Genomic DNA, 25,086 nt, shown 5'->3' with positions numbered 1-25,086 from the left:
CCCCCTGAAATTTCTTTTTAGAGATTATACAATTAATACATGTTTATTGTAGAAAAACCAGAAGACATTTAAAAAGTTAAAACTGCCTAGGGCGCCTGGGTAGCTCAGCCAGTTAAGCGTCGACTTCAGCTCAGGTCATGATCTCACGGTTTCATGAGTTTGAGCCCCGAATCGGGCTCTATGCCGACAGCCCGGAGGCTCAGAGCCTGGAGCCTGCTTCAGATTCTCTGCCCCTCCCCCACTCACACTCTGTCTCGCTCTCTCTTTCAAAAATAAACAAACATTAAAAAAATTTTTTTTAATTAAAACTCCCTACAATTCAACCACCCCCCAAATCACAAACATTCTAGGCAATGGATATATACATCTTACAAAAATGGGATTCTATTCTGTATGCTTTAGAAATTATTTTAACTTATATTGTCAAACCACAGACACCTGGGCTCAACTGGCGAAACTAATAAAGACTCCAGTAGCATGTTCCTTTTTCTAGAACATTGAGGGCTTTCTGCCTGCCGTCAGTGTGCCAGGTGCTTACAAGTCTCTAATTTCATGAGGAAGATGGGAAAGCAGCAAATGAACAATATGCCTATGTGGATAAAGAAGTTGAATCTCTGGGGCAGGTGAAAAAGGAGGAAAGATACGTTTCCTGTCCCAAGAGCTCAGTAAATGAAGAAACATCCAGGGGCACCTGGGTGGCTCAGCTGGTTAAACGTCCGACTTCAGCTCAGGTCACGGTCTCACCGTTTGTGGGTTTGAGCCTTGCTTCTGGCTCTGTGCTAACGGCTCAGAGGCTGGAGCCTGCTTTGGATTCTGTGTCTCCGTCTCTCTCTGCCCCTCCCCCACTCGCACTCTGTCTGTCTCTCTCAAAAATAAATAAAGATTAAAAAAAAAAAGAAGAAGAAGAAACATCCATATTTCTTCCTCCTGCCAGAAAACCAGATGACATAAGCCCTGTTAAATATCATACCCTCTTTTGCAAACCCAACACAGTGTTGAAACATTTGGGTAGATTCCTAGACACATTTCCTTCGTACAAAAGGGTCCAAACTGGGCACATAAGAGAATGTCATGAAGGAAAACACCTTTGGTTTCAAGATGAAGATACATTCATGAAGCTTTATTGCATCTGTTTCCCTCACCCAAATGAAGTAACCAGTCATTTAAACTTGCAGTTCTTACTTAACATTCTCAAGGTGACAAAAGTTCAGTAACTCTAGAGGTTAAGTTGTTAAAACCTCAGTTTTTATACAAATAGTGAAGGCGCTTCTTAAGAAAAATTTAACCTTGTAAATGGCACATGGTTCTGATAATTAAAACAGTTGCAAAGAGCATAAAGTGCAGCTGACTTATATGTAAAGGATGCAAACAAAATAGATTCAAGTTATTTCTCAGCAAAATGATACAATATTGAAACTAAAAAAATCCAGAGTAAACCACAATGATTTAAAGGTAAGAGTTGCAGAAATAAAACAATCTTAGCAGAAAAACATTACATTCTTGACCTTGGATCTGGATACACTAAGTCTGAGCCCTATAGTTCTCCCCCACTGAATGTTTTAGGGGTACCTTGGCCAAAACAGATGTGACCCAGTACCAGGGCTGATTTCACTTGTGCTTCTAGGACCCCACATGTCCGCATATCCCCACCTACACAGCACTATGGTGGAGGAGGTGGGAAGGGTTTTAATTATTCTCCTATGAATGAGGGTCAACTCTTGATCATCTGCTGGGGGGTGGAGGAGGGTGGTGGTGGTAATACAGAATGGCAGACACTCCTAATACTTTTCACCCTAAGGTCAACAGAACAGAATCTGGTTACATAGCGGAAGGTTACAGCACTCTTAAGACTGTGGATAATGTACCGGCCTGTGGTCTGAGTTCCTCCTTTCCTCCCACTTACTCTTGCCCGGAGCCAGGGCTGGCCCCCCAATCCCAGGCTGCCATGGAGGCTTTTGTAAGGGAGTGTCTATAGCATAAGATGTTAAGGACTTTGACTCCCATTCCCCACTGCCCTGCATCTACAGGACCCTCTGGCTACCACCAGCATTGGCTCTAACTCCAGATTTTACCCCTGGTGAATTTCTGCAGAACTGGCAATTGTGTGTATATGGAGGTGGGGATGGGTGTCCTCTGCACAGACCTCGCTCAACCACAGTGGTGCACAGGAGGTAAAGAACGAGTGTGGGTATACTGGGCTACAAAGGGGGACCTGGAATTCTGGGGATAATCACTCATCTCATCCCAAGCAGCTCAGTCTTTGCTCTGAAATTCGTAACATGCACATTGAGCCAGCAACAACAAAGTCCCAGCTCTGAGTAGCCCTCAGAAAGGCTCCTGTGACAACTTTTGATCAGCTCACAAGGGAAATTCAGAGAGAAGGCCAGAGGGGAGCCTTCTCCAGGCTGAGCAGTGATCGTGAAAAAGACCTCGGGACATTGGTAGTGAGTAATCAGGACGAAGAAACCGCCCGGGTCTGGAGCTGCATGCAACTGACCCAGAGAACAGCCTGGTTTGGGGGAATCCCTCTGCCACTGGGGATAGGGGTCTCCTGAGAGGCAGTCTTATGTCCCATTTCAGAGGGGGCCAGAGCCCTCAGATATTTCTAATAAATTAATCAGGACTCTCACCCAAGAGGTGGAACTCACTTGTCACCCTCATGTACTGTCTAGTCCAACCTGGCTAAAAGGGTGAGGGAAGGTCTTTCACTAATATTTAGATCACTTAAGAAGAATTTTCCTCAAATTCAAGGTGATGGGTACCTCCTCAAGGGGCTAGGATTTTATGTTTTGTTCTTAACCATGGCTGTTTATGACAATCCCAACTTCATACTTCAATGTGCACTTTATCTCATTTCCAAACTTTAAAAAAAAAACCAAAAAACAATCATTATGTCATAAGAGTTCAGAGTACATAAAAAAAAATATTATTCTAAGAGAATAGACTACAAAGAAGAGAGGCTTTAGTTAATGTTAAAATAGGCAAGGTCATGCTTTCCATATAGCATGTACAGCCAGAGCTGTCTAACACCTTTTTGTTTCTTCGGATAAAAATTACTTAGCTTCAGCATAGGTGTACATTCAAAATGTAAAAAGCACTCGTTGTCACAAATTTGTAGAGTTCATGACCGAATTTCCTCAATTAGCTAATACTGTTGGGGGATGGGGAAGAGGACTTTATGTAAACTATCGGTTGCAAACAGTCACACAGAGTCATCTGGAAAAAGCCGGGTTTTAAATTTGGACACTTTTTGTAAGTGATCTGGGCTCTGGGCTGAATCCGGGTTCTTCCACTCCTCTTTTCGAGGTGTTATAAGTGGGGCCACAACATCACTATCCTGTCAAGAAAAGAAAAACCAGGAACAAATAAAATCCAGTTTTCATAATTTTGAGGAAATCCTCAGTACACATATCCTTGTCTTGCAGACAGATTGCTTCTAGACGAATGTACTCTTGGGAAACCCCAAATTATATATATGCCCTGTGCTTCGGTCCAAGTAGAAACACTGCAGTCGTAAGCAGGTAAGAGCCTTTGTAGAAAAAGCTAACAGACCTATTCTTTTCAAAGATGACCAAAAGCAACACCCTCCCCCATTCTATGACCCTCTCCCTTCATACACTTTCATGAAACACAAACTTGGTTTTTCCAGGAAAGAGGGACTTCACTGGGTCCCTGCTCCTCTCCTGCTTACTCCCCTCTGCAGTAGATGGTCCTGGTCTACAAGAGGCCCAAAAGGGGGAAGGACAGGGGTGTCTAAGTGTCCTACTTCAGCTCAGGTCATAATCTTGCAGTCCATGAGTTTGAGCCCTGCGTCAGGGTCTGTGCTGACAGCTCAGACCCTGGAGCCTGCTTTGGATTCTGTGTCTCCCTCCCTCTCTGCCCCTGCCCCACTCACGCTGTCTCTCTTGAAAATGAATAAACGATAAAAAAAAACTTTTTTAAGGGGGGGTAAGGGCAATTTATATGTGCAGAACTTGAACTTTTTCCTGCAAAGTTATAACTTTGGCCCATCAGCACAGATTCCACTGTAGATTCCATCAGCATAGATTCCATTCCATGAGGAATGACCTCAAAGTGAAGTGACACTATGACTTGAAAGAAATGAGTTAAGAAGGCCTCTAAGACCTGACTATCCTAAACTGTTCTTGAACTTGTGCATAGATTCTCTTAGGGTGTATGAGGGTACAGGAACTCTGAGAGCCTTTACTGCACTAGGAATACAATGTCTGTGGTAGAATACACGCTCTTCATTTGCACCTGTGCTCTCAGATCCACTTTTCACCTTTCTGCTGCTCTACTCTATGTAACAGGATCTGCTTTTTTTTTTAATGCTTATTTATTTTTGAGAGAGAGAGAGAGAGACAGAGCATGAAGGGGGGAGGGCCAGAGACAGAGGGAGCTGTCAGCACAGAGCCTGATGCAGGGCTTGAACTCACAAACCGCAAGATCATGACGCGAGCCAAAGTCACTTAGCCGACTGAGCTACCTTAACAGGAGCTCCTCTTATAAAGTATGTTTCCCAGCTCCCCTGCCTACTGGCTTTTGGTTAGGTTTGGCCAAAGGGGGGCACAGGTGGAAGACTGGAAGGGAGGAGGACAGAGAAGTGAGGGTATTACTCCCCTGAACCCTTCTGGCACTGGCAGCAGTGGCCGTGACTCTTCTGTGGTTCTAGCTTCTGCGGGTGGCCCCAAGACCTGGGCTCCCACCTCCACCCCCAGAGGTGGTAGCAGCTTCCTGCTGTTGTCTCACTATCCTCTGCTCATTTAGCTCTGCCAAAGCTTCTGTATCTTGTCTCCACTATTAAATTTGTCAAACTACTCTGGATCTGACTTGATAGAGCTACTAAAAGTGGCCATTTAATTGCCACGATACTCCTATCTGGAAGATCTTATAGTACAAGGTCAACATTATTTGCCTTCAAATTCATCTCTATTTCTACCAAGGATCCTTATTTCTACCCATTCTAGTTTCGACTCTAGTGAATTTTATAACTACAAACTTGAATGTCACTCTCGTGCTTAAAACACTTCAATGGCTTCCATTGCTCTTGGCCCACAAGACTATGCAAGATCCCATGGACCCCTCCCTGAATGTACTATGTTCTTGATCATCTTCTGGCCTCCCCCCTTCACCCCCTTTACCCAGGTGACTCCTCATCCATCCTTCAGGTCTCACCTTCTAAATCCTTCTTAAAATAAGCTTTTACCAACCAACCAAGTGTGGCTTAAATCCTTCTTCTTTTGGCTCATCTAAGACTCTGTACACACTGTGCCCCATCCCAAAGCACTTACCACACCACTGTAAATGTTATTTACTGGTGCGTCTATTAACACAGTCTGATCCGTGGAACTATGTCTGTCTTAGATACTGTTCCATCTCTGCTACCTAACATAGGACCTAGCGAAAATCCTCATTCAAGGAATGAATGTATCTAGTGTTAAAGTAGTTATCGCCACATGGCTGAACTTCAATAGCTTTTGGTCTGTCTAATTCTAGTCTCTCCTAGTTCCAATCCATCTGCTGCTGGAGTTTTCTTCCTTAATGTTTATTTATTTTTGAGAGAGAGAGAGAGAGAGAGAGAGAGAGAGAATGTGTGTGTGTGTGTGTGTGTGCGTGCGTGTGTGTGTGTGTGTGTATGTGAGTGAGCAGGAGAGGGGCAGAGAGATGGAGAAAGAGAATCCCAAGCAGACTCCATGGGGTCACCACAGAGCCCCACCCCAGGGCTTGAACTCACGAAACATGAGATCATGACTTGAGCTGAAACCAAGAGTCAGATGCTTAACTGACTGAGCCACCCAGGTGCCCCTAAAGATTTTTTAAATTATTTAATTAAGATGTTTATTATTTTTTTTTGAGAGACAGAAAGAGAGAGTGTGAGCATGCGAGAGGGGTGGGTAGAAAGAGAGGGAGACAGAGAATCCCAAGCAGGCTCCATGCTGTCAGTGCAGAGCCTGACGTGGGGCTCAAACCCATGAACCTAAGATCATGACCTGAGCCAATATCAAGAGATGGATGCTCAACCGACAGAGCCAGCCAGGTGCCCCTAAAGATTTTATTTTTAAGTAATTTCTACACCCAATGTGGGGCTTGAACTCATGACCAACTGACCAACTGACCAGCTTGAACTCACACTCCACCAACTGAGCCAGCCGGGCGCCCCTAAATGACTATCATTTTTTTTTAATTTTTTTTAACGTTTTATTTATTTTTGAGACAGAGAGAGACAGAGCATGAACGGGGGAGGGGCAGAGAAAGACGGAGACACAGAATCGGAAGCAGGCTCCAGGCTCTGAGCCATCAGCCCAGAGCCCGACGCGGGGCTCGAACTCACGGACCGCGAGATCGTGACCTGAGCTGAAGTCGGACGCTTAACCGACTGAGCCACCCAGGTGCCCCAATGACTATCATTTAAATGAGAACTTTTCAGAGGAAAGTAAGGATCTCTTTAGGTTATTAATTTAAAACAGGAAATTGTGCAAAGTACGTGAACAACAAACTACGTACCTGTGGCTTGGTGAAGTTTCTGATTAAGCACCAATGAACAAAGTACTGGTGTGCAGCAAACAAGCTCTTTGCATCAGTCTTCTTGCAGTATACGCGAATTAGCTGCTCTGCAAACCTCTCTGGCAAAAGCTCTGAAACCTTTTCAAAGAACAAAAGATTTCACTGTCATCTTGAATTCACACATTGAAGAGAGCTCAGCTGTTCCTAAGCTTCATTCTTTTTTTTTTTTTTTAAGATTTTAAGTAAACTGCACCCAACGTGGGGTTTGAACTCATGACCCCAAGATCAAGAGTCGCACACTCCAGGGGCGCCTGGGTAGCTCAGTCGGTTAAGCATCCGGCTTCAGTTCAGGTCATGATCTCCCAGTTCATGAGTTCGAGCCCTGTGTCGAGCTCTGTGCTGACAGCTCAGAGCCTGGAGCCTGTTTCAGATTCTGCGTCTCCCTCTTTCTCTGCCCTCTCCCACTCACACTGTCTCTGTTTGTTTCAAAAATAAATAAACATTAAAAACTTAAAAACAAAAAAAAAGAAAAAGAAAAAAAAAGAGTCGCACACTCCAATGACCGAGCAAATCAGGCACCTCAACCTAAGCTCCATTTTTCATGTTATATTAAAAACACCACAGGGGCGCCTGGGTGGCTCAGTCGGTTAAGCGGCCGACTTCGGCTCAGGTCATGATCTCGCAGTCCGTGGGTTCGAGCCCCGCGTTGGGCTCTGTGCTGACAGCTCAGAGCCTGGAGCCTGTTTCAGATTCTGTGTCTCCCTCTGTCTCTGACCCTCCCCTGTTCATGCTCTCTCTCTCTGTCTCAAAAATAAATAAATGTTAAAAAAAAAAATTAAAAAAAACAAACAAAACAACAACAACAAAAAAACACCACATTGTTTTGCTGTCTTATCCCAACTGTCATCCAAAGAAAAGAATTGAAGATAGTTGTCATATTGCAAAATGTCCCACAATTTTATATTATTAAGACTAAAAAAAGTTTGTATTATGTAATTATACATAGATCAGATTCTCATTAGAAGATATGCAAATAAACACATTTAACTTACATGATGTCAACCATACAACACTCCTTTCCCATCAGACTTATTTTATTTTATTTTTTTAATAATTTTTTTTTTCAAGGTTTATTTATTTTTGGGACAGAGAGAGACAGAGCATGAACGGGCGAGAGGCAGAGAGCGAGGGAGACACAGAATCGGAAGCAGGCTCCAGGCTCTGAGCCATCAGCCCAGAGCCCGACGCGGGGCTCGAACTCACGGACCGCGAGATCATGACCTGGCTGAAGTTGGACGCTTAACCGACTGCGCCACCCAGGCGCCCTCCCATCAGACTTATAACCTAGCCACCAAACCAAAAACAGTGCTTTCATCTATGTTTAGCAAACAGGAAAAACTGGCTGTTAAGATGATTTACACAAAAATCAGATATACTTTAATTTCAAAAATAATTTTTTTTACTGTATACATTGACTTTAGGACCTAACCTGCATGTAAAATGCAGACATATCATAAATTTGCCAAATGCCACCACAGTATATTTATTTTGCCCAAGTAGTTACCTGATCTTTAGTAATCCTGACTGCTTTGCTGAGGTCACTCTTACAATAGAAGCGAACATGATCAATAGGATTCTTGTCTTCCATTCCATAATCCATGTTGATAACCTTAATAAAAGGAATACATTAGTAATCACTCACAGAACAATGAGAATTGAATTCAAGGTTGTAGGAGCGTCACAAAAAACGAAGCAGAGCTCTCTGGAGGTTCAGAAGTAAGAGCACTAATAAGGTAGCTCATAGTGGAATGAAAATAACTCTGGTGCATGTGCCGTAGGGATGTGGTCTTGAAATCTGAGTGGGGTGGGGGAGATATTTGTGTTTTCAACATAAGGGGGGTATAAAGTCTGTACCCACTATGTGATAGCCACTATGGTACTACAGATTCAAGGAAACTCCATACAATCCCAACCCCACAGCACCATGTGGCCTAGACTGAGGTTGAACAAATGATTATAAATGTAATTATTGGGGCACCTGGGTGACTCAGTCGGTTAAGCCTCTGACTGACTCAGGTCATGATCTCAGTTCATGGGTTTGAGCACAGCGTCAAGGTGTGCTGACAGCTCAGAGCCTGAAGCCTGCTTCAGATTCAGTGTCTCCCTCTCTCTCTCTGCCTCTCACGCACACGTGCTCCCTCTCTCTCTCAAAAATAAACATTAAAAAAATTTTTTTTAAGTAATTATCAAACTACATTTGTTACAAGAGCTACCAAGGAAAAGCAAAGGGTGCTGTCAAACTTTGTAACCGGGGAGCCTTGTGGTCTGGGGCTTTGGGGAATGACTAGCAGTGTTTCCTGGGAAAGTCACAGGAATGAACCAGGTCTAGGTAGAAAAGAAAAGAATTCCAGGCAGAAGAAAAAGCTCTGAGGCAGACAGGACTGAAACGGTGAGCTGGGTTAAGTACACTGAAGTCACTGTTGATCTTGGAAGAATAGTTCTAGTATGGTGATGGCGACACACAAAATGTTTAGGAGTAAATGAGAAGTAAAAAAGAGAAGACAGGGCGGGTGCCTGGGTGGCTCAGTCGGTTAAGCATCCGACTTTGGCTCAGGTCAGGACCTCGCGGTTCATGAGTTCGAGCACCGAGTCAGGCTCTGTGCTGACGGCTTGGAGCCTGGAGCCGGCTTCAGATTCTGTATCTACCAACCTCCACTTGCCCCCCTGCCCCACTCCTCCTGTGCTCACTCTGTCTCTCTCAAAAATAATACATAAATGTTAAAAAAATTAAAAAAAAAAAAGGAGAAGACAACTCTTAGAAGCTTGGCTGTTAAAAAGATGCAAGAAAGAAGAATATGGAGAGGAATATGGTACCTGGGAAAGGTAAAAGGGGGGTACTTTTCAAGGAGTTTGACAGGGGTGAAGGTGCAGTTTGTTTGTTTGTTTGTTTGTTTGTTTTTTTTTTAATTTTTTTTTTCAACGTTTATTTATTTTTGGGACAGAGAGAGACAGAGCATGAACGGGGGAGGGGCAGGGAGAGAGGGAGACACAGAATCGGAAACTGGCTCCAGGCTCCGAGCCATCAGCCCAGAGCCAGACGCGGGGCTCGAACTCACGGACCGCGAGATCGTGACCTGGCTGAAGTCGGACGCTTAACCGACTGCGCCACCCAGGCGCCCCCAGTTTGTTTGTTTTTTAAGTTTGTTTATTATTTGAGAGACGTGTAGGCACACACAAGTTGGGGAGGGGCACAGAGAAAAGGAGAGAAAGAGAGAGAATCCCAAGCAGGCTCAATGCAGAGCCCAATGTGGGGCTTGATCCCACAAACCATGAGATCATGACCTGAGCTGAAATCAAGAGTTGGACGCTCAACTGACTGAGCCACCCAGGTGCCCCTGTTTGTTGTTTTCTCAAGATGAAAGTCTGTTTAATTGCTGATGGGAAAGTCAAAGAGACAGGAGAGAATGGATACTGTAAGGCTCCACAGAAGCGCTAAGACGAATGGCTCTATTGCCCAATGTGGCAGTCACTAGTCATAGGTGGATTTTTAATTTAAAGTCATCAACATTAAATACAATAAAAAATTTAGTTACTTAGTTGAGGTAGTCACGTTTCAAGTGCTGAACCTGTGGCTAGTGGCTACCAAAATGGACAGCACAGTTATAGCCTGATGCAGGGTTTGAACCCACAAACCATGAAATCTTGACCTGAGCCTAAGTTGGATGCTTAACCAACTGAGCCACTGAGGCGCCCCCTTCCAAACTTTCTTTAATGAACATGTGCTGCTTTTTTAATGGAAGTAGGGAGGCTTTATCTTAAAAAAAAAAAAAAAAATCTTTACTTAGTATATTTTTGGACTAACTACTTACATCCACTATGAAGTCTTCAGCCTTTAGTTCAGTTTCTATCAAGATGTCCTTAGGTTTAGAATCAGCGAGATCTTCTGGAAGGCTTTTATAATTTTCCTAGAAAAGACAAGACTCCTTACATTAGAACCCCCGTTTTTCATCATTAGTGTTTGTGCCACAAAAGGGTCCCTCTCTAAAAACGGCACTTTACTAGGAAGAGTGGGTAGAGATACCCCTAACAAATACAGAGCTTCCGGCTTATGCCATCCTTCAAACATATCACAATAGAGTGATTCTCATAACAAAACTTCCACATTAAAAAAAAAAAATGTGGCATTGACTTAACAGGAGGAAAGTGTTATGAGGCAGGGTGTGGTAATCAGTGTGGCTCATGTTACTGGCTTTCTGGCAAACAGAAAAACCTTCCATCAGCAGGAGATGAAAACAGATATGGATATCTGGCATGCACCATCTGGGAGAACCTGATATAATGTGAAAGAAGAAATTAGTAAACAGCAGGTCCTTCGCTTCTCAGAGAAGCTCATGCAGATGCCTTATTTTGAGGCCCCATTCATTTTCTTGCCTTTAGATCTAGCCAAAATTTGGGGCACCCCCTCTCACTTCTGGGATGAGAGAATAAAGGTTTAGACTAAGACAGACTTGGGTTCAAATCCTAGCTCACTAACTGTGCTTCTGTAGGCAAGTTGTTTAATCTCTCCCAAGCTTCAGTTCCTTCATCTACAGGACCAAAGAACACGTTATTGATGAGATTAAGTGAAAATGAATGTAGAGGGCTTAGAACAGAGTCATGATATTGTGATGGGTTAATGGCTTCCTTTTGGAGGTTTCCTCTCTTGGAAGAGAGACATCTTTCACTATTAACCACTCAACTTACCTTTTCAATTTTTGTTGTTCCTTTTGGTTTAGTCTCACCCACATACTTGTATAGATTACGGCATTCAATTTTTTTTAAAATCTCTCGTGCTGCATTCAGTTTGGGATCAGAAGAATATAAAATCTCCAGGAAAATGTTATCTGCCAATTTGATAAAATTTCAGTTATGTTAAGATGGGGACAAAAAAGGTTTAAAGACTCATACACCGCTGTACTTCTGTAAGGATTTTAAGTGGACATTTACAAATGTAAGCACAATATAACATTCAATGTCTTGGATTTGCTTTAAGATAATCTAGTGCATGGGAAAGGGCATATAGAGATGGCTTAAGGTTGGGTGATGGGTAAATAGGGGTGTATTAATTTGTTGTTATGCTTTATTTTCTTAAAGAGAATGATACTTAAGTAATTATAAAGTTATGTCTGAAATCTACTTCAAAAACAGACCAGTATTTTATGGGAGTGGGTGGATGGAGGGGATGAAGCAAAATTGCCATGTTAGTAATTGTTGCAGCCAAGTGATGGGTACATGGAATTTTGTATGTTTCATAAGAAAAAGCTTTTTAAAGTTCCATGATGAAAGTAGAAGGTAGTTGTTTTTAAGATTTTATTTTTTAAGATTTTTTTTTTTTAAGTTTATTTATTTTGAGGGGCACCTGGGTGGCTTAGTCGGTTAAGCCTTCAACTTCGGCTCAGGTCATGATCTCCCAGTTTGTGAGTTCGAGCCCCACATCAGGCTGTGTGCTGACAGCTCAGAGCCTGGAGCTTGATTCTGTGTCTCCCTCTCTCTCTGCACCTTCCCTACTCATGCTCTGTTTCTCTCTCTCTCTCAAAAATAAATAAACATTAAAAAAAATTGTTTTTAAATAAAAACATAAATTTAACATTCTATTATTCCAATTTAATTAAGATATTTTGGGGTAGAGGGGTTGCATTGGAAGGGAGGGAAGGGATAAGGTCCACTTATTTCCTAGGAATATTAAGGGAAAAAGACTAAAGTAAGAAAACGGTTCCCTAAGGCAGTGGTCATATGACACTTGCTATGTTTAAGACAGCCAACATCTAGGTAAGCTGAAACATTTATAGGCATTTTAATTTTAATTTTATTTTAAAGTTTTTTTTATTTTGAGAGAGACAGTATGAGCAGGGGAGGGTCAGAGAAAGGGAGAGAGAGAATCCCCAAGCAAGCAGGCTCTGGGCTGTCAGTGCAGAGCCCAACTTGGAGCTCAATCCCAAGAACTGTAAGATCACGACCCGAGCTGAAATCAAGAGTTGGATGCTTAACCAACTGAGCCACTGAGGCACCCCTATAGGAATTTTTATAGGAATTTATAAGTAGGAATTTAGGAAGCAGAGAGGACAAATTATGACATATTCATAAAAGGAACTACTACTCGACAATAAAAAGGAATAAACTACTGATGCATGCAATCTAGATGAATCTCAGACACATAACACTGGATAAAAGGAGCCCTACAGAGATGAGTACACCTGCCTGATTGCATTTATGTAAAAGTCTAGAACAGGGCGCCAGACTGGCTCAGTTGGAAGAGCATGCGACTCTTTTTTTTTTTTTTTTAATGTTTATTTAGTTTTTTGAGAGAGACAGAGTGTGAGCCAGGGGAGGGGCAGAGAGAGAAGGAGACACAGAACCTGAAACAGGCTCAGCTCAGAGCCTGACACGGGGCTCAAACTCGCAAACTGTGAGATCACGACCTGAGCTGAAGTTGGACGCTCAACCGACTGAGCTACCCAGGTGCCCTGAGGATGTGACTCTTGATCGCAGGGTCATGAATTTGAGCCCCATGTTGGGTGTAGAGATTACTAAAAATCAATAAACTTAAAAAAAAAAAGTCTAGACAGGCAAATAGTGGTTGTTTCTAGGGGTGAGGTGAGGGCAAGAACTGACTGGGATGAAGCATGAGGGAATTTCCTAAGGAGAAGATAATGTTCTGTATCTTGCATGTGTCAAAACATTAGCAAATGTACATAAAATGTGTGCATTTATACGAATTGTGTGTGCATTTTACATCAGAAGAAAAAAATCTATATATTATTGTTGAACTTTAATCTTCATGCTAAAGGAGTTAGGGTAAAATGTACTGATCACTGCAATTTACTTAAAAATGCATCAAAACTGGGATGCCTGGGTGGCTCAGTCAGTCCGACTCTTGATTTCAGCTCAGGTCATGATCCCAGGGTTATGGGATTGATGCTCACATTGGGCTCTGCACTGATCATGGAGCCTGCTTAAGATTCTTTCTTTCTCTCTCTCTCTCTCTCTCTCTCTCTCTCTCTCCGCCCCTCTTCCCAGCTCATACTCTCTCAAAAAGAAAAGAAAAGAAAAGAGAAAAAAAAAAGGAAGAAAATGCATCAAAATTCAGATGGGTTAACAGACAGGATGGTAAGTGACAGACAAGTCATAGAGCAAGTTCAGTAAATGCTAGAACTGTACCGGTGTGGTGAGTGTACAAATGTTCACTGTAAAATTCTTCCAACATTGCTGCAGGTTTCAACACTTCCCAGTAACATGTGGAAAAACATTCTTAAAAATTAAAAAACAGGGGCGCCTGGGTGGTTCAGTCGGTTAAGCGTCCGATTTTGGCTCAGGTCATGATCTCGCAGGTCATGATCTCGCAGTTCATGAGCTCGAGCCCCACATCAGGCTCTCTGCTGTCAGCATGGAGCCCACTTCAGATCCTCTGTTCCTTCTCTGCCCCTCCCCAGCTGTGCTTGCTCTCTCTCTCTCTCATAAATAAAATAAACATTAAAAAAATTAAAAAACAAGAAGTGGAGACTTTTAGATAAAGTGAGTTGACTTTTGGAAAAGCAACAAAGGTAAGGAAGGCTCACATGGTCCTATTCCTTCCAGGTTATGTAGTTAAGGCCAGTAAAGATTATATGACTGCTCAAAATAATATGCAAGAAAGATAAGATTCTGGGTCTCAAATGATGAAAGCTGGAAAATCCATATGCTTATTCTACCATACTCTTGGCAGATAAAGCACAAAAATGTGACCTAACATTTTGTATAGGATTTTTGACATTAATACAATATCCAAGGGTATAACCAGTGGACTCATCCCATTGAACAGGGTAAAAGCTAGTTTGGGTATTATAGAACCTTCAGAGTGAGAGAGAGCTATGTATAGTCATGTAGTAAAACCACATTAGGGGGCACCTGGGTGGCTCAGTTGATTAAGCATCATCACTGCTGTCAGTGTGGAGCCCGCTTTGGATCCTCTGTCTCCCACCCCCCTCAAAAACAAAATAAACCTAAAAAAAAAAAAAAAGACCAGGGGCTCCTGGGTGGCTGGGTGAAGCACCCGGCTTCAGCTCAGGTCATGATCTTCCAGTTCGTGGGTTCAAGCCCTGCATCAGGCTCTGTACTGACAGCTCAGAGCCTGGAGCCTGCATCGGAATCTGTCTCTGTCTCTGTTTCTGTCTCTGTCTTTGTCTCTCTCTCTCTGCTTCCTCTCTGCTTGTACTCTCTCTCTCAAAAATAAATAAATGTTAAAAAAATTAAAAAAACAAAGATCACATTAAACTGTATACTTTATGGTTTGTCACTTAACCCAAAAGTGTGTAAAACCCTGAATTCATTTCTTTTCATCAAAAGAAAGTTGAAATGTAATATAATGTTACAGGATAAATTGTTAGAACTAGCTTCTGATGATGAAGACTGAAGATTTTTTTTTTTAACGTTTATTTTTGAGAGACAGAGACAGAGTGTGAGCAGGAGAGGGGCAAAGAGAGAGGGAGACACAGAATCCGAAGCAGGCTCCAGGCTCTGAGCTGTCAGCATAGAGCCCCATGTGGGGCTAGAACTCACGAACTGTGAGATGACCTGAGCTGAAGTCAGAGGCTTAACTACCTGAGCCACCCAGGCACCCCACTGAAGATGACTTTTTAAATACAGCATCACCTGCTTCGTTATGAACAAAAGTTAAAATATCCCCAGCTTGCTCAAACTGTTATGTAATCTCTTCTTCCATTCCTATCAACATAACAATGGGAGACTAGTATCTGCTATGATGTTTTTAAAACAACACAGAAACAATTTAGATACACATCATCCCTTGTGAGTGAAAGTGTCATCAATCCAATCTAGATTAATTAACCAGTAGGAAAATCACTTATTACATTATAAACTTTATTTTTTTTTTTATTTAAAAAAAATTTTTTTTTTTCAACGTTTATTTATTTTTGGGACAGAGAGAGACAGAGCATGAACGGGGGAGGGGCAGAGAGAGAGAGAGACACAGAATCAGAAACAGGCTCCAGGCTCTGAGCCATCAGCCCAGAGCCTGACGTGGGGCTCGAACTCATGGACCGCGAGATCGTGACCTGGCTGAAGTCGGACGCTTAACCAACTGCGCCACCCAGGCGCCCCACATTATAAACTTTAAATATTGTTGTACACAACGTTCTGAGTGTGCACAAAGATATGTAATATGAGGAATCACTATTTAACTTCTAATTTTTGATTTACCTATGTTTGAAAAGTGACTAAAAAGTTCTAAGTCTAAAAGGGACTCTATATCACCTACATGTCTATTTTTAAAGAATAGTATGTATTCTATAATATAGTATAGTACACTATAATACATATAGTTTTTATTATTAAAATTTTTGTTTCTTTTGGTCGTAGTTACTGAAATGTATGTTAAGTCTGTTAAACTCAATATGAAATATTTGGGCTCATATTTTGTATGTCCTTCCCACCCCCATATCATTCTCCTAGTAATCCGTTTTTATTGTTTTACAAGGGTATCAATCTGTGAGTTGTTGGGCATGGAGAATGTTGGTTCTTCAAGACAGTTTGAGAGGCACCAGTGTGAGTCTTGTTCTGGCAATGTGCTGCAGACAGAACCCAGCAGTAGCATCACACACAGGAAGCTCATGTAAAGTGATCTCGGCTGCCTTAGCCCACTCAGCTTGGGTTGTTTTTGCTCATTTAAAAAACTTTCAGCCTTTCCACCGATTCTCTACAAGCTATGTGACTGCTTTCTAACTTTCTTTTTAAACAGAGTCAGTTTCATGATCCGCCACGAAGAACTCCAACTTTTGTGGTCTACTTTTGCTTTGCTCATCTTTATGGCTCAGTCAGCACTTTCCCACATTAAAGAACGAGCTGCAACACCTTCACCTCTCCCTTCTCACCCTAAGCTGCAGGTTTTGCCTGTGTTGAAATGTGGCAAAATGCTCTTGGTATTTTGTGTTTTATAACAAAAGTAACGTTAAAAGCAAGTCAGTTTTTTAGTCTGGTATCAGTCCAGCTGTATTTTAAGTTAAATAACAGTGAATACTGGGTACTTAAGTGCCAAGTACTACCTACCAGGTGTTATGCCTCATTTAAATACTATAACAAAACTATATGCTGGGTATCAATAGCCCAATTTATAGATGAGGAAACTAAGGTTCGAGAGGTTAAATGATTTTATCAAGGTGATACAGTTAGTACCAAGCAGAGACAAAACTCAAATCCAAAAGTATACAATCACTAGAGAAGCTAAATATATTGGTATGTTTGGAAAATAACACATCTGCAATCCAGGCACAGCTTTCACTTTATGTGAGATGGACTTCCTGTGTTACCGTCTAGCTCTTACCTGTGAGCTTAGTGAAGGCATCCATGTCATCAATTGCCGTAGAAATGTGATACTTTTTTCCTTCAGCACCTACAATTTCTATGTAGGGGTCTGCTTTGAGGAAAGCATCTGTAATCCTAAAGATCATTTCATAAAATTTATGCTTATGAGAAAATTTGAGTATTTGGTTAATGCCATGCTTAAAGTTAAGGAAACCTTTCTACTTCAGAGAAGTAAAACCCTGAGACACGATGTTCTAAAGACAACTGTGTTTTTTTTTTTTTAAACAAACAGATAAAAAAAGACAACTGTTTTTTGATCATACATAAATACACAAATAAGTGCATGGGGATTCGTCAGCTACCATGTTTACTGTGATCCAAGCATTATGGTAGGGCTTTAGATACATTATCTTATTTAATCTTTCCAACAAGAAGATAGATGTAATCAGCCTCAATTTTACTGATGCAGAAATTAAGTAATTTTCATTTAATCAAGTTAGGAAGAAGCCATACCAGGGTTTGAAACTAGCTGAATTAAAAACAAATAAAAACTTCTTATCAAAGTAACAACCATACAAATAGATGAATGTGTTCTAACTAGTCTGCTCATGTCAATTTAAAACTATTTAGAGATATGGAATTAACTCACATCCTACTTCTGAGAATTCCTCATGGGTCTTTGAGTCACACAGAGATGTATGGCTATACTTCTATCTGTACTTGGCTGAACTTTTCTGCTATGGTTCTTACTGGGCCAAGGAGAAGAGGTCAAATTCCTGTTGGTCTTACTATCTGCTACTAATTTTGACAAATAATTGACAGGGTAAGGACGGGCGTTAATCTTAATTCTTGAAATTAACTTGTCATTAACTTCAGAATGTCAATTATTCACGTCCTATCTCTCACCTTGATGACTAGTATCCGGCACATAAGTAACTACCTGTGAGGAGGTCTAAGGCATGCTGACATTGCCTCTTCATGTCTCGCTGAAGCCAACTCTTCCACACTTCATCTATCCCCTTTATCTATTCTCCTCCTCTTCCTCCAAATAAGTTTTTACTTTATGCTCGTTTTTGTTGTGTTTAAGGGAACCATTTTAGATTTATTCACTTAAAATTTACTTGAATTCCTAGAAATCTCAACTTGACCCAAGAATGATACTCTAGCAAAGCATCATGAAGAAATTTTATAGGGAAATAGCACTAGAATTTCTTACATTGTATCAATGATGTTGCCAACTTTGTGTTGATAAGCTCTGCGGTGCAAAGAGGTACGGGTATGGAACATGTCATACAGATTCCCAACCTCCTGCAGAAAAACATGAAATAAATATTAATGTAGGTTCAGGTTATGTTACCCTTGTTAGTAGATAAGTCCATAGGATAAGGAAAAGGGATGGCGACAGATGGACAAGAAGGCTATGCATAAGAACTACCTCATTAAAATCCCTGAGCCCACCCATTAAAAAATACAAGGTAGTTTGCAACTTTTGGTTTGCAACTTTTCTTCTTAGTAAACCAAAATCTATTGTTTTAAGTCTGTGGCAGGTTCTGTTTTAGGCATATTCAATATATTATTTCATCTCAACAAGTCTAGAAAATTAGGCATTATTCTTTATATATTCTTTATTCTCAAAAGAAAGACTTTCTGTAGTACAATACCATACTACTCTTTAGCTACATGACCCTCATCTAGCAGAGACCTAATGATTTAGTATTTTACTTATTATGAAACACTAACATATATCACTAACTATGGTTAAGGATGAGACTTGAGCCAAACTTTCTAGGCTGAAACTTCAGTTCCGCCTTTTATTAATTGTATGTCTTCTTTGCTTCAATTTGCTCACCTGTTAAGCGGGATAATAATAGTATCTATTTCATACTGTTGTGAGAGTTGAGTTAATCCACCCAAAGCACCTAAAAACAGTGCCTCGCACAATACTTAATAAATGTCTGTTGTAACTTTGTTATTATTTAACAATGCAGTAGCAGTGAAAAGAACTTTAAGACACTTAACAAGTGCTAAGCATTAAGTAAAGAGACTGATCATTTACCAAGTTCTGATTTTTCCGAATTATTGAATGATTACTTCTAGATTTCAAACTATGAACTACACCTTCTTTGTTGTTTCCTCTGATCTAGCTTACCTTATCTCTAGTACAAATACGCTTCCTATCATCTACTTCACAAACACGGGCAAATTTGATAAAGCGCTGGTAATCAAATTATTTTGGATTCCAAGATGATGGCAGTCCCTAGAAAGATTCCAAAGCAGAGAGATGAAATTTGTCAACAAGAAAACTGTACCTTAAGTATCAACACTAAATGTATATAACAATATTTTATTTTATTCATTTATTTAAATAAAATTTGTATATATTTAAAGGATATGAGGATTTTAACCAATTTTTCTGAAGTGTTCAGTGCATACCTGGCAAAATAATCCCATTTGTCCACATCAATGCCATTTCTTTTATTGGCCACTATCTCATAAAGGAAGCTTTTCTCTTTAGGACGCCCTTTGTATGGCCACTGGAAGACAAGAAAACTCACCAAAAGTTTTAGGATATGAACGAAATCTATTTACAAGCAAAGCAACTGTGTTAATCTAAAAATTATAAACAGAGGGGCGCCTGGGTGGCTCAGTCGGTTGAGCATCCAACTTTGGCTCAGGTCATGATCTCACAGTTTGTGAGTTCGAGCCGTGCATCAGGCTCTGTGTTGACAGCTCAGAGCCTGGAGCCTGCTTCAAATTCTGTGTCTCCTTCTCCTTCTGCTCCCCCCGGCTCACACACACACTCTCTCTCAAAAATAAATAAACATAAAAAATTTAAAAATAAAATAAAAATCATAAACAGACACGTGAATGGGAATGTGAGATAAGTCAAAAAGTTCCACTCTTTCCTTCTTCCACCTAATTGCTAAACTAGTAAAAAAAGGAAAAGAAATGCTAAAGTATATGACATCCTGTTAATACCAAGCCTTGTGCCATTGAAAGGATTCTAACTCTATTACACTTCCCATAACCAACAAACTTTCTTCTTTTCTTGGTTTACAAGTTTCTTTAAAATTTAAGATCTGGGGCCCCTGAGTGGCTCAGTCAGTTAAGCATCGACTTTGGCTCAGGTTATGATCTTGTGATTCGTGAGTTTGAGCCCCACATCGGGCTCTGTGATGACAGCTCAGAGCCTGGAGCCTGCTTCAGATTCTGTGTCTCCCTCTTTCTCTGCCCCTCCCCTACTTGCACTCTGTCTCTCTCTCTCTCTCAAAAATAAACATTAAAAAAATATTACAATACAAGATCTAATTATGAATTAGTAAGAATGCTCTTCATATGCTAATGCTTGAATTCATGCATGGAAATAGTATCTTTCAAAGTAGTTGCACATCTAGTCAAAATGATATGTATTGTTCAAAGAATTTTTGAAGCTCCTATATTTTGGAAATAGAATATTTGCTTCAAAATCCAGATTTTTTGGCAGGGGTTGGGGGGTGAGGGGATGGTGCACATGGGTGGCTCAGTTGGTTAAGCTTCCGACTTCAGCTCAGGTCATGATCTCACAGTTCATGGGTTTCAGCCTCGTGTTGGGTTCTGTGCTGACAGCTCAAAGCCTGGAACCCACTTGGGATTCTGTGTCTCCCTTTCTCTCTGCCACAATGCAGGGCTTGAGCCCATGACCCTGAGATCAAGACCTGAGCTGAGATCAAAAGTCGGATGCTTAACCAACTGAGCCACCCGGGTGCATCTAGCTCTTTATCTTATAAGTAGATTGATATATATTCAAGGCAAAAATTTTTTAAAACCCAAAGGCAAACTATTTTTCAACTTTTAAATTAAAACAAACAAACAAAAACAAAAACAGATTTTCCTTTAAACTATTCAACTTTTTTTCTAGGTCTTCATATATCTAAGTATTTCAGATATGCTATTTTTTTAATTGATTTATTTTATTTTTTTCTCTTCTTTTAAAATTTTCTTCTATGAGCCCTGCCCTCTCCCATCCCTCCTCCCTCCTTCCCACTCCTGCACAGCTCTCCCTAAAGCACTCAAATATGTTAACTCTTTTAAAAATGATCTTATTTTGGGGGGGCACCTGGGTGGCTCAGTCGGTTGGGTGTCTGACTCTTGATTTTGGCTCATGTCATGATCTCACAGTCATGAAATCAAGCCCTGTGTTGAGCTCTGCACTAGGCATGGAGCCTGCTTAAGATTCTCTCTCTCCCTCTGTTCCTCCCCTGCTCGTGTATAAGCTCTCTCTCTTAAAGAAAAATTAAATTAAATTAAATTAAATTAAATTAAATTAAATTAAATTAAAATTTGGGGCGCCTAGATGGTTCAGTCAGTCAAGCATCTGACTTCGGCTCAGGTCATGATCTCGCAGTCTGTGAGTTCGAGCCTCATGGCAGGCTCTGTGCTGACAGTTCAGAGCCTGGAGCCTGCTTCAGAATCTGTGTCTCCCTTTCTCTCTGCCCATCCCATGTGGATTTTCTGTCTCTCGAAAGTGAACAAGCATTTGAAAAAAATTTTTTAATTAAATTAAATTTAAAAATTTATTTTATTTTTAAATAATCTTTATGCCCAACATGGGGCTTGAACTCACAACCCCGAGATTACCACTCATGTACTCTGCCGACTGAGCCAGCCAGATGCCCCAAACATGTTAATTTTAATGGAGAAACAGGACATGCCCTTTTACATTTTTCAAACAATGTTACTTCAGGCTTCTATATAGAATACTACATATATATTCATCAAAAAACACTTACATATGTATTTTAATTTGGGAGGTAATTTCTAAAGAACGGTTAAGAGATGAAAAAAATAGATAAGCCTTTTTATTTTTTTTGCACTAAACAGTAGAAATACATAATGTATGTTATCATTTAGTCCCTCTAAAATAGCCAAATATCTCTCTTCAAATAGCTCTGAAGGATAAAAAAAAAAAAAAAAGCTCTGAAGGAAACTAGAAAAGACTAGATGGAAAACACAGTCAATTCAAATTAAGTTGTAAACAAACTTACCAAAGAATCTTTGATTGGTGATTCAAGTGGTCCTGTAATTTGTTCCTTGATAAAGCAAATATCTTCTTCAGGGATGAGACCGTAATGTTCCATGACAGCTTTGAGTCCATTAGAATTAACTAGGTGCTCAAACATCTTCACTGAGCCCTGTTCATGCTAGGAAAAGTCAGCACAATATGATCTGTTATAGACTCTAGTCCATCGGGGACCCCAAATAATTCAAATTATTCTTGATTCCAGGTAATTCAGAGATAAGGTTCCAATGCATGTTAATTATCTAGTTCCCAACTGCCATCTTACAGATATTTTTAAAAACCTGTTAAATTTGTCTGTAAACAAATAAACCTTTTACATATCATGTTCATTATCTCATAAATATATTTAATGAGATATATAATTTATAGTGCAGAAATATTGTATAGTACAGTACAAAAGAATATTACCCAGTCATACAGATGGGATCTTGCTTTAATGAATATCACTATAAAATTCAGTTCTATTGTTTCATCAGGCTTGGAACATTTGAAGTTACAAATTCTGTTAGCACTTCCATCTGGTGGTGAGAAGGAGTAACTGCAAACTTGCCACTTAAGAACAAAAGTGTTTAGAGTTCTAAAGTCAAGATCTAGGGGGGGAATCTCAAATTGGCCTCTTTTTACTCATCTGTCTGCTCACTCATTCATAATTGTAAACATCAAATGATCCCCTGAAGATACTGGCACCATCACAGGTCTTACTAAAACCCGACTCAATATGAAAACAAAACCCTGAATGGTCCTGTAACTATTTTTTTTAAGTGAATCAAGATACATATTAATTACAACAAGGAAAAACATAGTTCAGGTTTATAGTGAAGAAATCTGGTAAACGTTGCCTTAAGTGATCAAAGTTAATGTCACCAGCATTGTGTTAAACAGAGTTTCCATGCCTCTAATGCTAAAGAAGATATAATGTGGCATTCTGCCAAAAATACATAGTCTGACACTATGTATCAGAAAACTGCAAACTAAAGGACATATCAGAAACAACTCACCTGTATTCTTCAAAAAAATAACAAGATCATGAAAGATAAAGACTGAAGAATTGTTCCAGATCAAAGGAGACTAAAAAGAAATAGCAACTAAGTATGATTTATGTACGGATTGGAAAGGAATAAAGTTTTCTTTCTCCTTTTCTGCATGGACAATTGATGAAATTTGACAGAAACTATAAACTAAATAATAGTATAGCATCAGTATTAATTTCTTGATTTTGATACCTGTACTGAGGTTATGTAAGAGAATGTTCTTGTTTTTAGGAAATACCCACTGAAGTATTTAGGAATATAGGGGTATGTCTACAACTCACTTTCAAATGGTTCAGACAAAATTTTACTTTTTTAAAAGATTTTTATTTTTAAGTAATCTCCACACTCAACATGGATCTCAAACTTATAACCCAGAGACCAAGAGTCTCACACTCCACTAACTGAACCAGCCAGGCACCCCGAAAAAAAATGTTATTTATATAGAAAAATTTAAGTCCCACAAAGATAACATGGACAATTACAATGAAAATTATAAGCAACTTAGGAATAAATATAACAAAAGATATAGAAGACCTTTATGGAGAAGATTATAAAATTTATAATAAAGGGCAAATGGCCAAAGATACTCAATAAAAGAAAAGAGATGAAAAGTTATTATAAAGTAATAATAATTAAAGTGAAATAGAAGAGAATCCAGAAGGATTCATCATATATGGAAAGTTAATAAATGTTGGGGGTGTGTTATAGATCAGTAAGGAAAGAATGAACTGTTCAGTAAACAATCATCCAGGTTTTAAAAAAAGACATTAGATTTCTACTATGCACATGCACAAAAATAAATCCACATGAGTTAAGGACTTATATGTGAAAGGCCAAATATCTATTATTTTTAAAAATCTAGGTATGTATGTATGTATGTACGTTTGTATGTATTATTTGAGAGAGAGAGCGGGGAGAGGGGCAGCGGGGGAAAGGGAGGGAGAGGGAGGGAGGGAGAGAGAGAGAGAGAGAGAGAGAGAGAGAGAGACTCAAACGTGGGGCTCAACGTGGGGCTCAATCCCATAACGATGCTCAACCAAGCCAACCAGGTGCCCCAAAAGGTCAAACATATAAATAAAAGACATGGAAATGGCTGAGTAGATCCTATTTAGATCAGCCTTGCTGAAGAAAACAACTGTTAAGTCTGGAAACTTCCTAAAAGTACTGGAGAGCGACCAAAGTAGGCAGATGTCAGCAGGAAGTTAATACTTGCAAAAAAAGAGCACGGGACAATATTCCAATTCTTTTATGGCCTTTAGTATGAGGCTCCCAGGAAGCAAAACTATAGAGAAACTATCGATCTCAGTTCATTAAAGAACCAGAATACTTCATCAACATTTAAAATTTGTTTCTCAAAAAGTACCATTAAAAAAAAAATGAATTGGAGGGGTGCCTGGGTGGCTCAGTCAGTTAAGTGTCTGACTTCGGCTCAGGTCATGATCTCCCAGTCCATGAGTTCGAACCCCATGTCAGGCTCTGTGCTGACAGCTCAGAGCCTGGAGCCTGCTTCAGATTCTGTGTCTCCCTCTCTCTCTGCTCCTCCCCCACTCATGCACTCACTCTCTCTCTCTCTCTCAAAAATAAATAAATATTAAAAAATTTTTTTTTAATGAATTGGAGGGGTGCCTGGCAGGCTCAGTCAGAAAAGCATGTCACTCTTGACCTTGGGTCCTGAGTACGAGCCCCACATTGGCTGTAGAGATTACTTAAATGAATGAATGAATTTGCAAGTAAGAGACTGAAGAAAAAATATTCACAATACATATATCTGACCATTATACATATAGTTGCTATATATACTATTACATAGTTATGTAAGTAATTAAATCAACAATCAAAAAGCAAACAACAACATTTTTTAAATGGGTTAAGTGTTGAAAGAACTCTTCACAAAAGAAGATACATCAATAACAAAGTACAGGGGGGCACCTGGGTGGCTCAGCCTGTTAAGCCTCAGACTCTTGATTTCCACTCAGGTCATGATCTCACAGTTTGTGAGTTCGAGCCCCATATCCAGCTCTGTGCTGACAGTGCAGAGCCTGTCTGGGGCCCTCTCTCTCTGCCCCTTCCCTACACTTACTTCCTCTCTCTCTCAAAAATAAACTTACACACACACACACACACACACAACAAAAAAACAAAGCATAGGAAATGGTA

The 25,086-nt window shown here is 40.2% G+C and overlaps 1 protein-coding gene across 1 annotated transcript in view; it reads right to left on the bottom strand.

The window, feature by feature from the left end:
* Positions 1–2,903: 2,903 nt before the first annotated feature.
* Positions 2,904–25,086, bottom strand: part of SAMHD1 (SAM and HD domain containing deoxynucleoside triphosphate triphosphohydrolase 1) — a 46,263-nt gene continuing 24,080 nt past the window's right edge. Inside the window, 11 exon segments of the mRNA XM_043602421.1 lie at positions 2,904–3,337; positions 6,505–6,642; positions 8,069–8,173; positions 10,374–10,469; positions 11,248–11,387; positions 16,859–16,974; positions 18,056–18,147; positions 18,989–19,068; positions 19,071–19,096; positions 19,273–19,373; positions 21,864–22,019. Coding sequence (XP_043458356.1) covers positions 3,203–3,337; positions 6,505–6,642; positions 8,069–8,173; positions 10,374–10,469; positions 11,248–11,387; positions 16,859–16,974; positions 18,056–18,147; positions 18,989–19,068; positions 19,071–19,096; positions 19,273–19,373; positions 21,864–22,019 — 1,185 coding nt within the window. The 3' untranslated portion in view covers positions 2,904–3,202.

This window comes from Prionailurus bengalensis, chromosome A3 (genome assembly GCF_016509475.1).
Source record: "Prionailurus bengalensis isolate Pbe53 chromosome A3, Fcat_Pben_1.1_paternal_pri, whole genome shotgun sequence".
In the NCBI taxonomy this organism is placed as follows: domain Eukaryota; kingdom Metazoa; phylum Chordata; class Mammalia; order Carnivora; family Felidae; genus Prionailurus; species Prionailurus bengalensis.
Note: the sequence above shows the minus strand (reverse complement) of the source record. Positions and strands in the feature narration are given on the sequence as shown.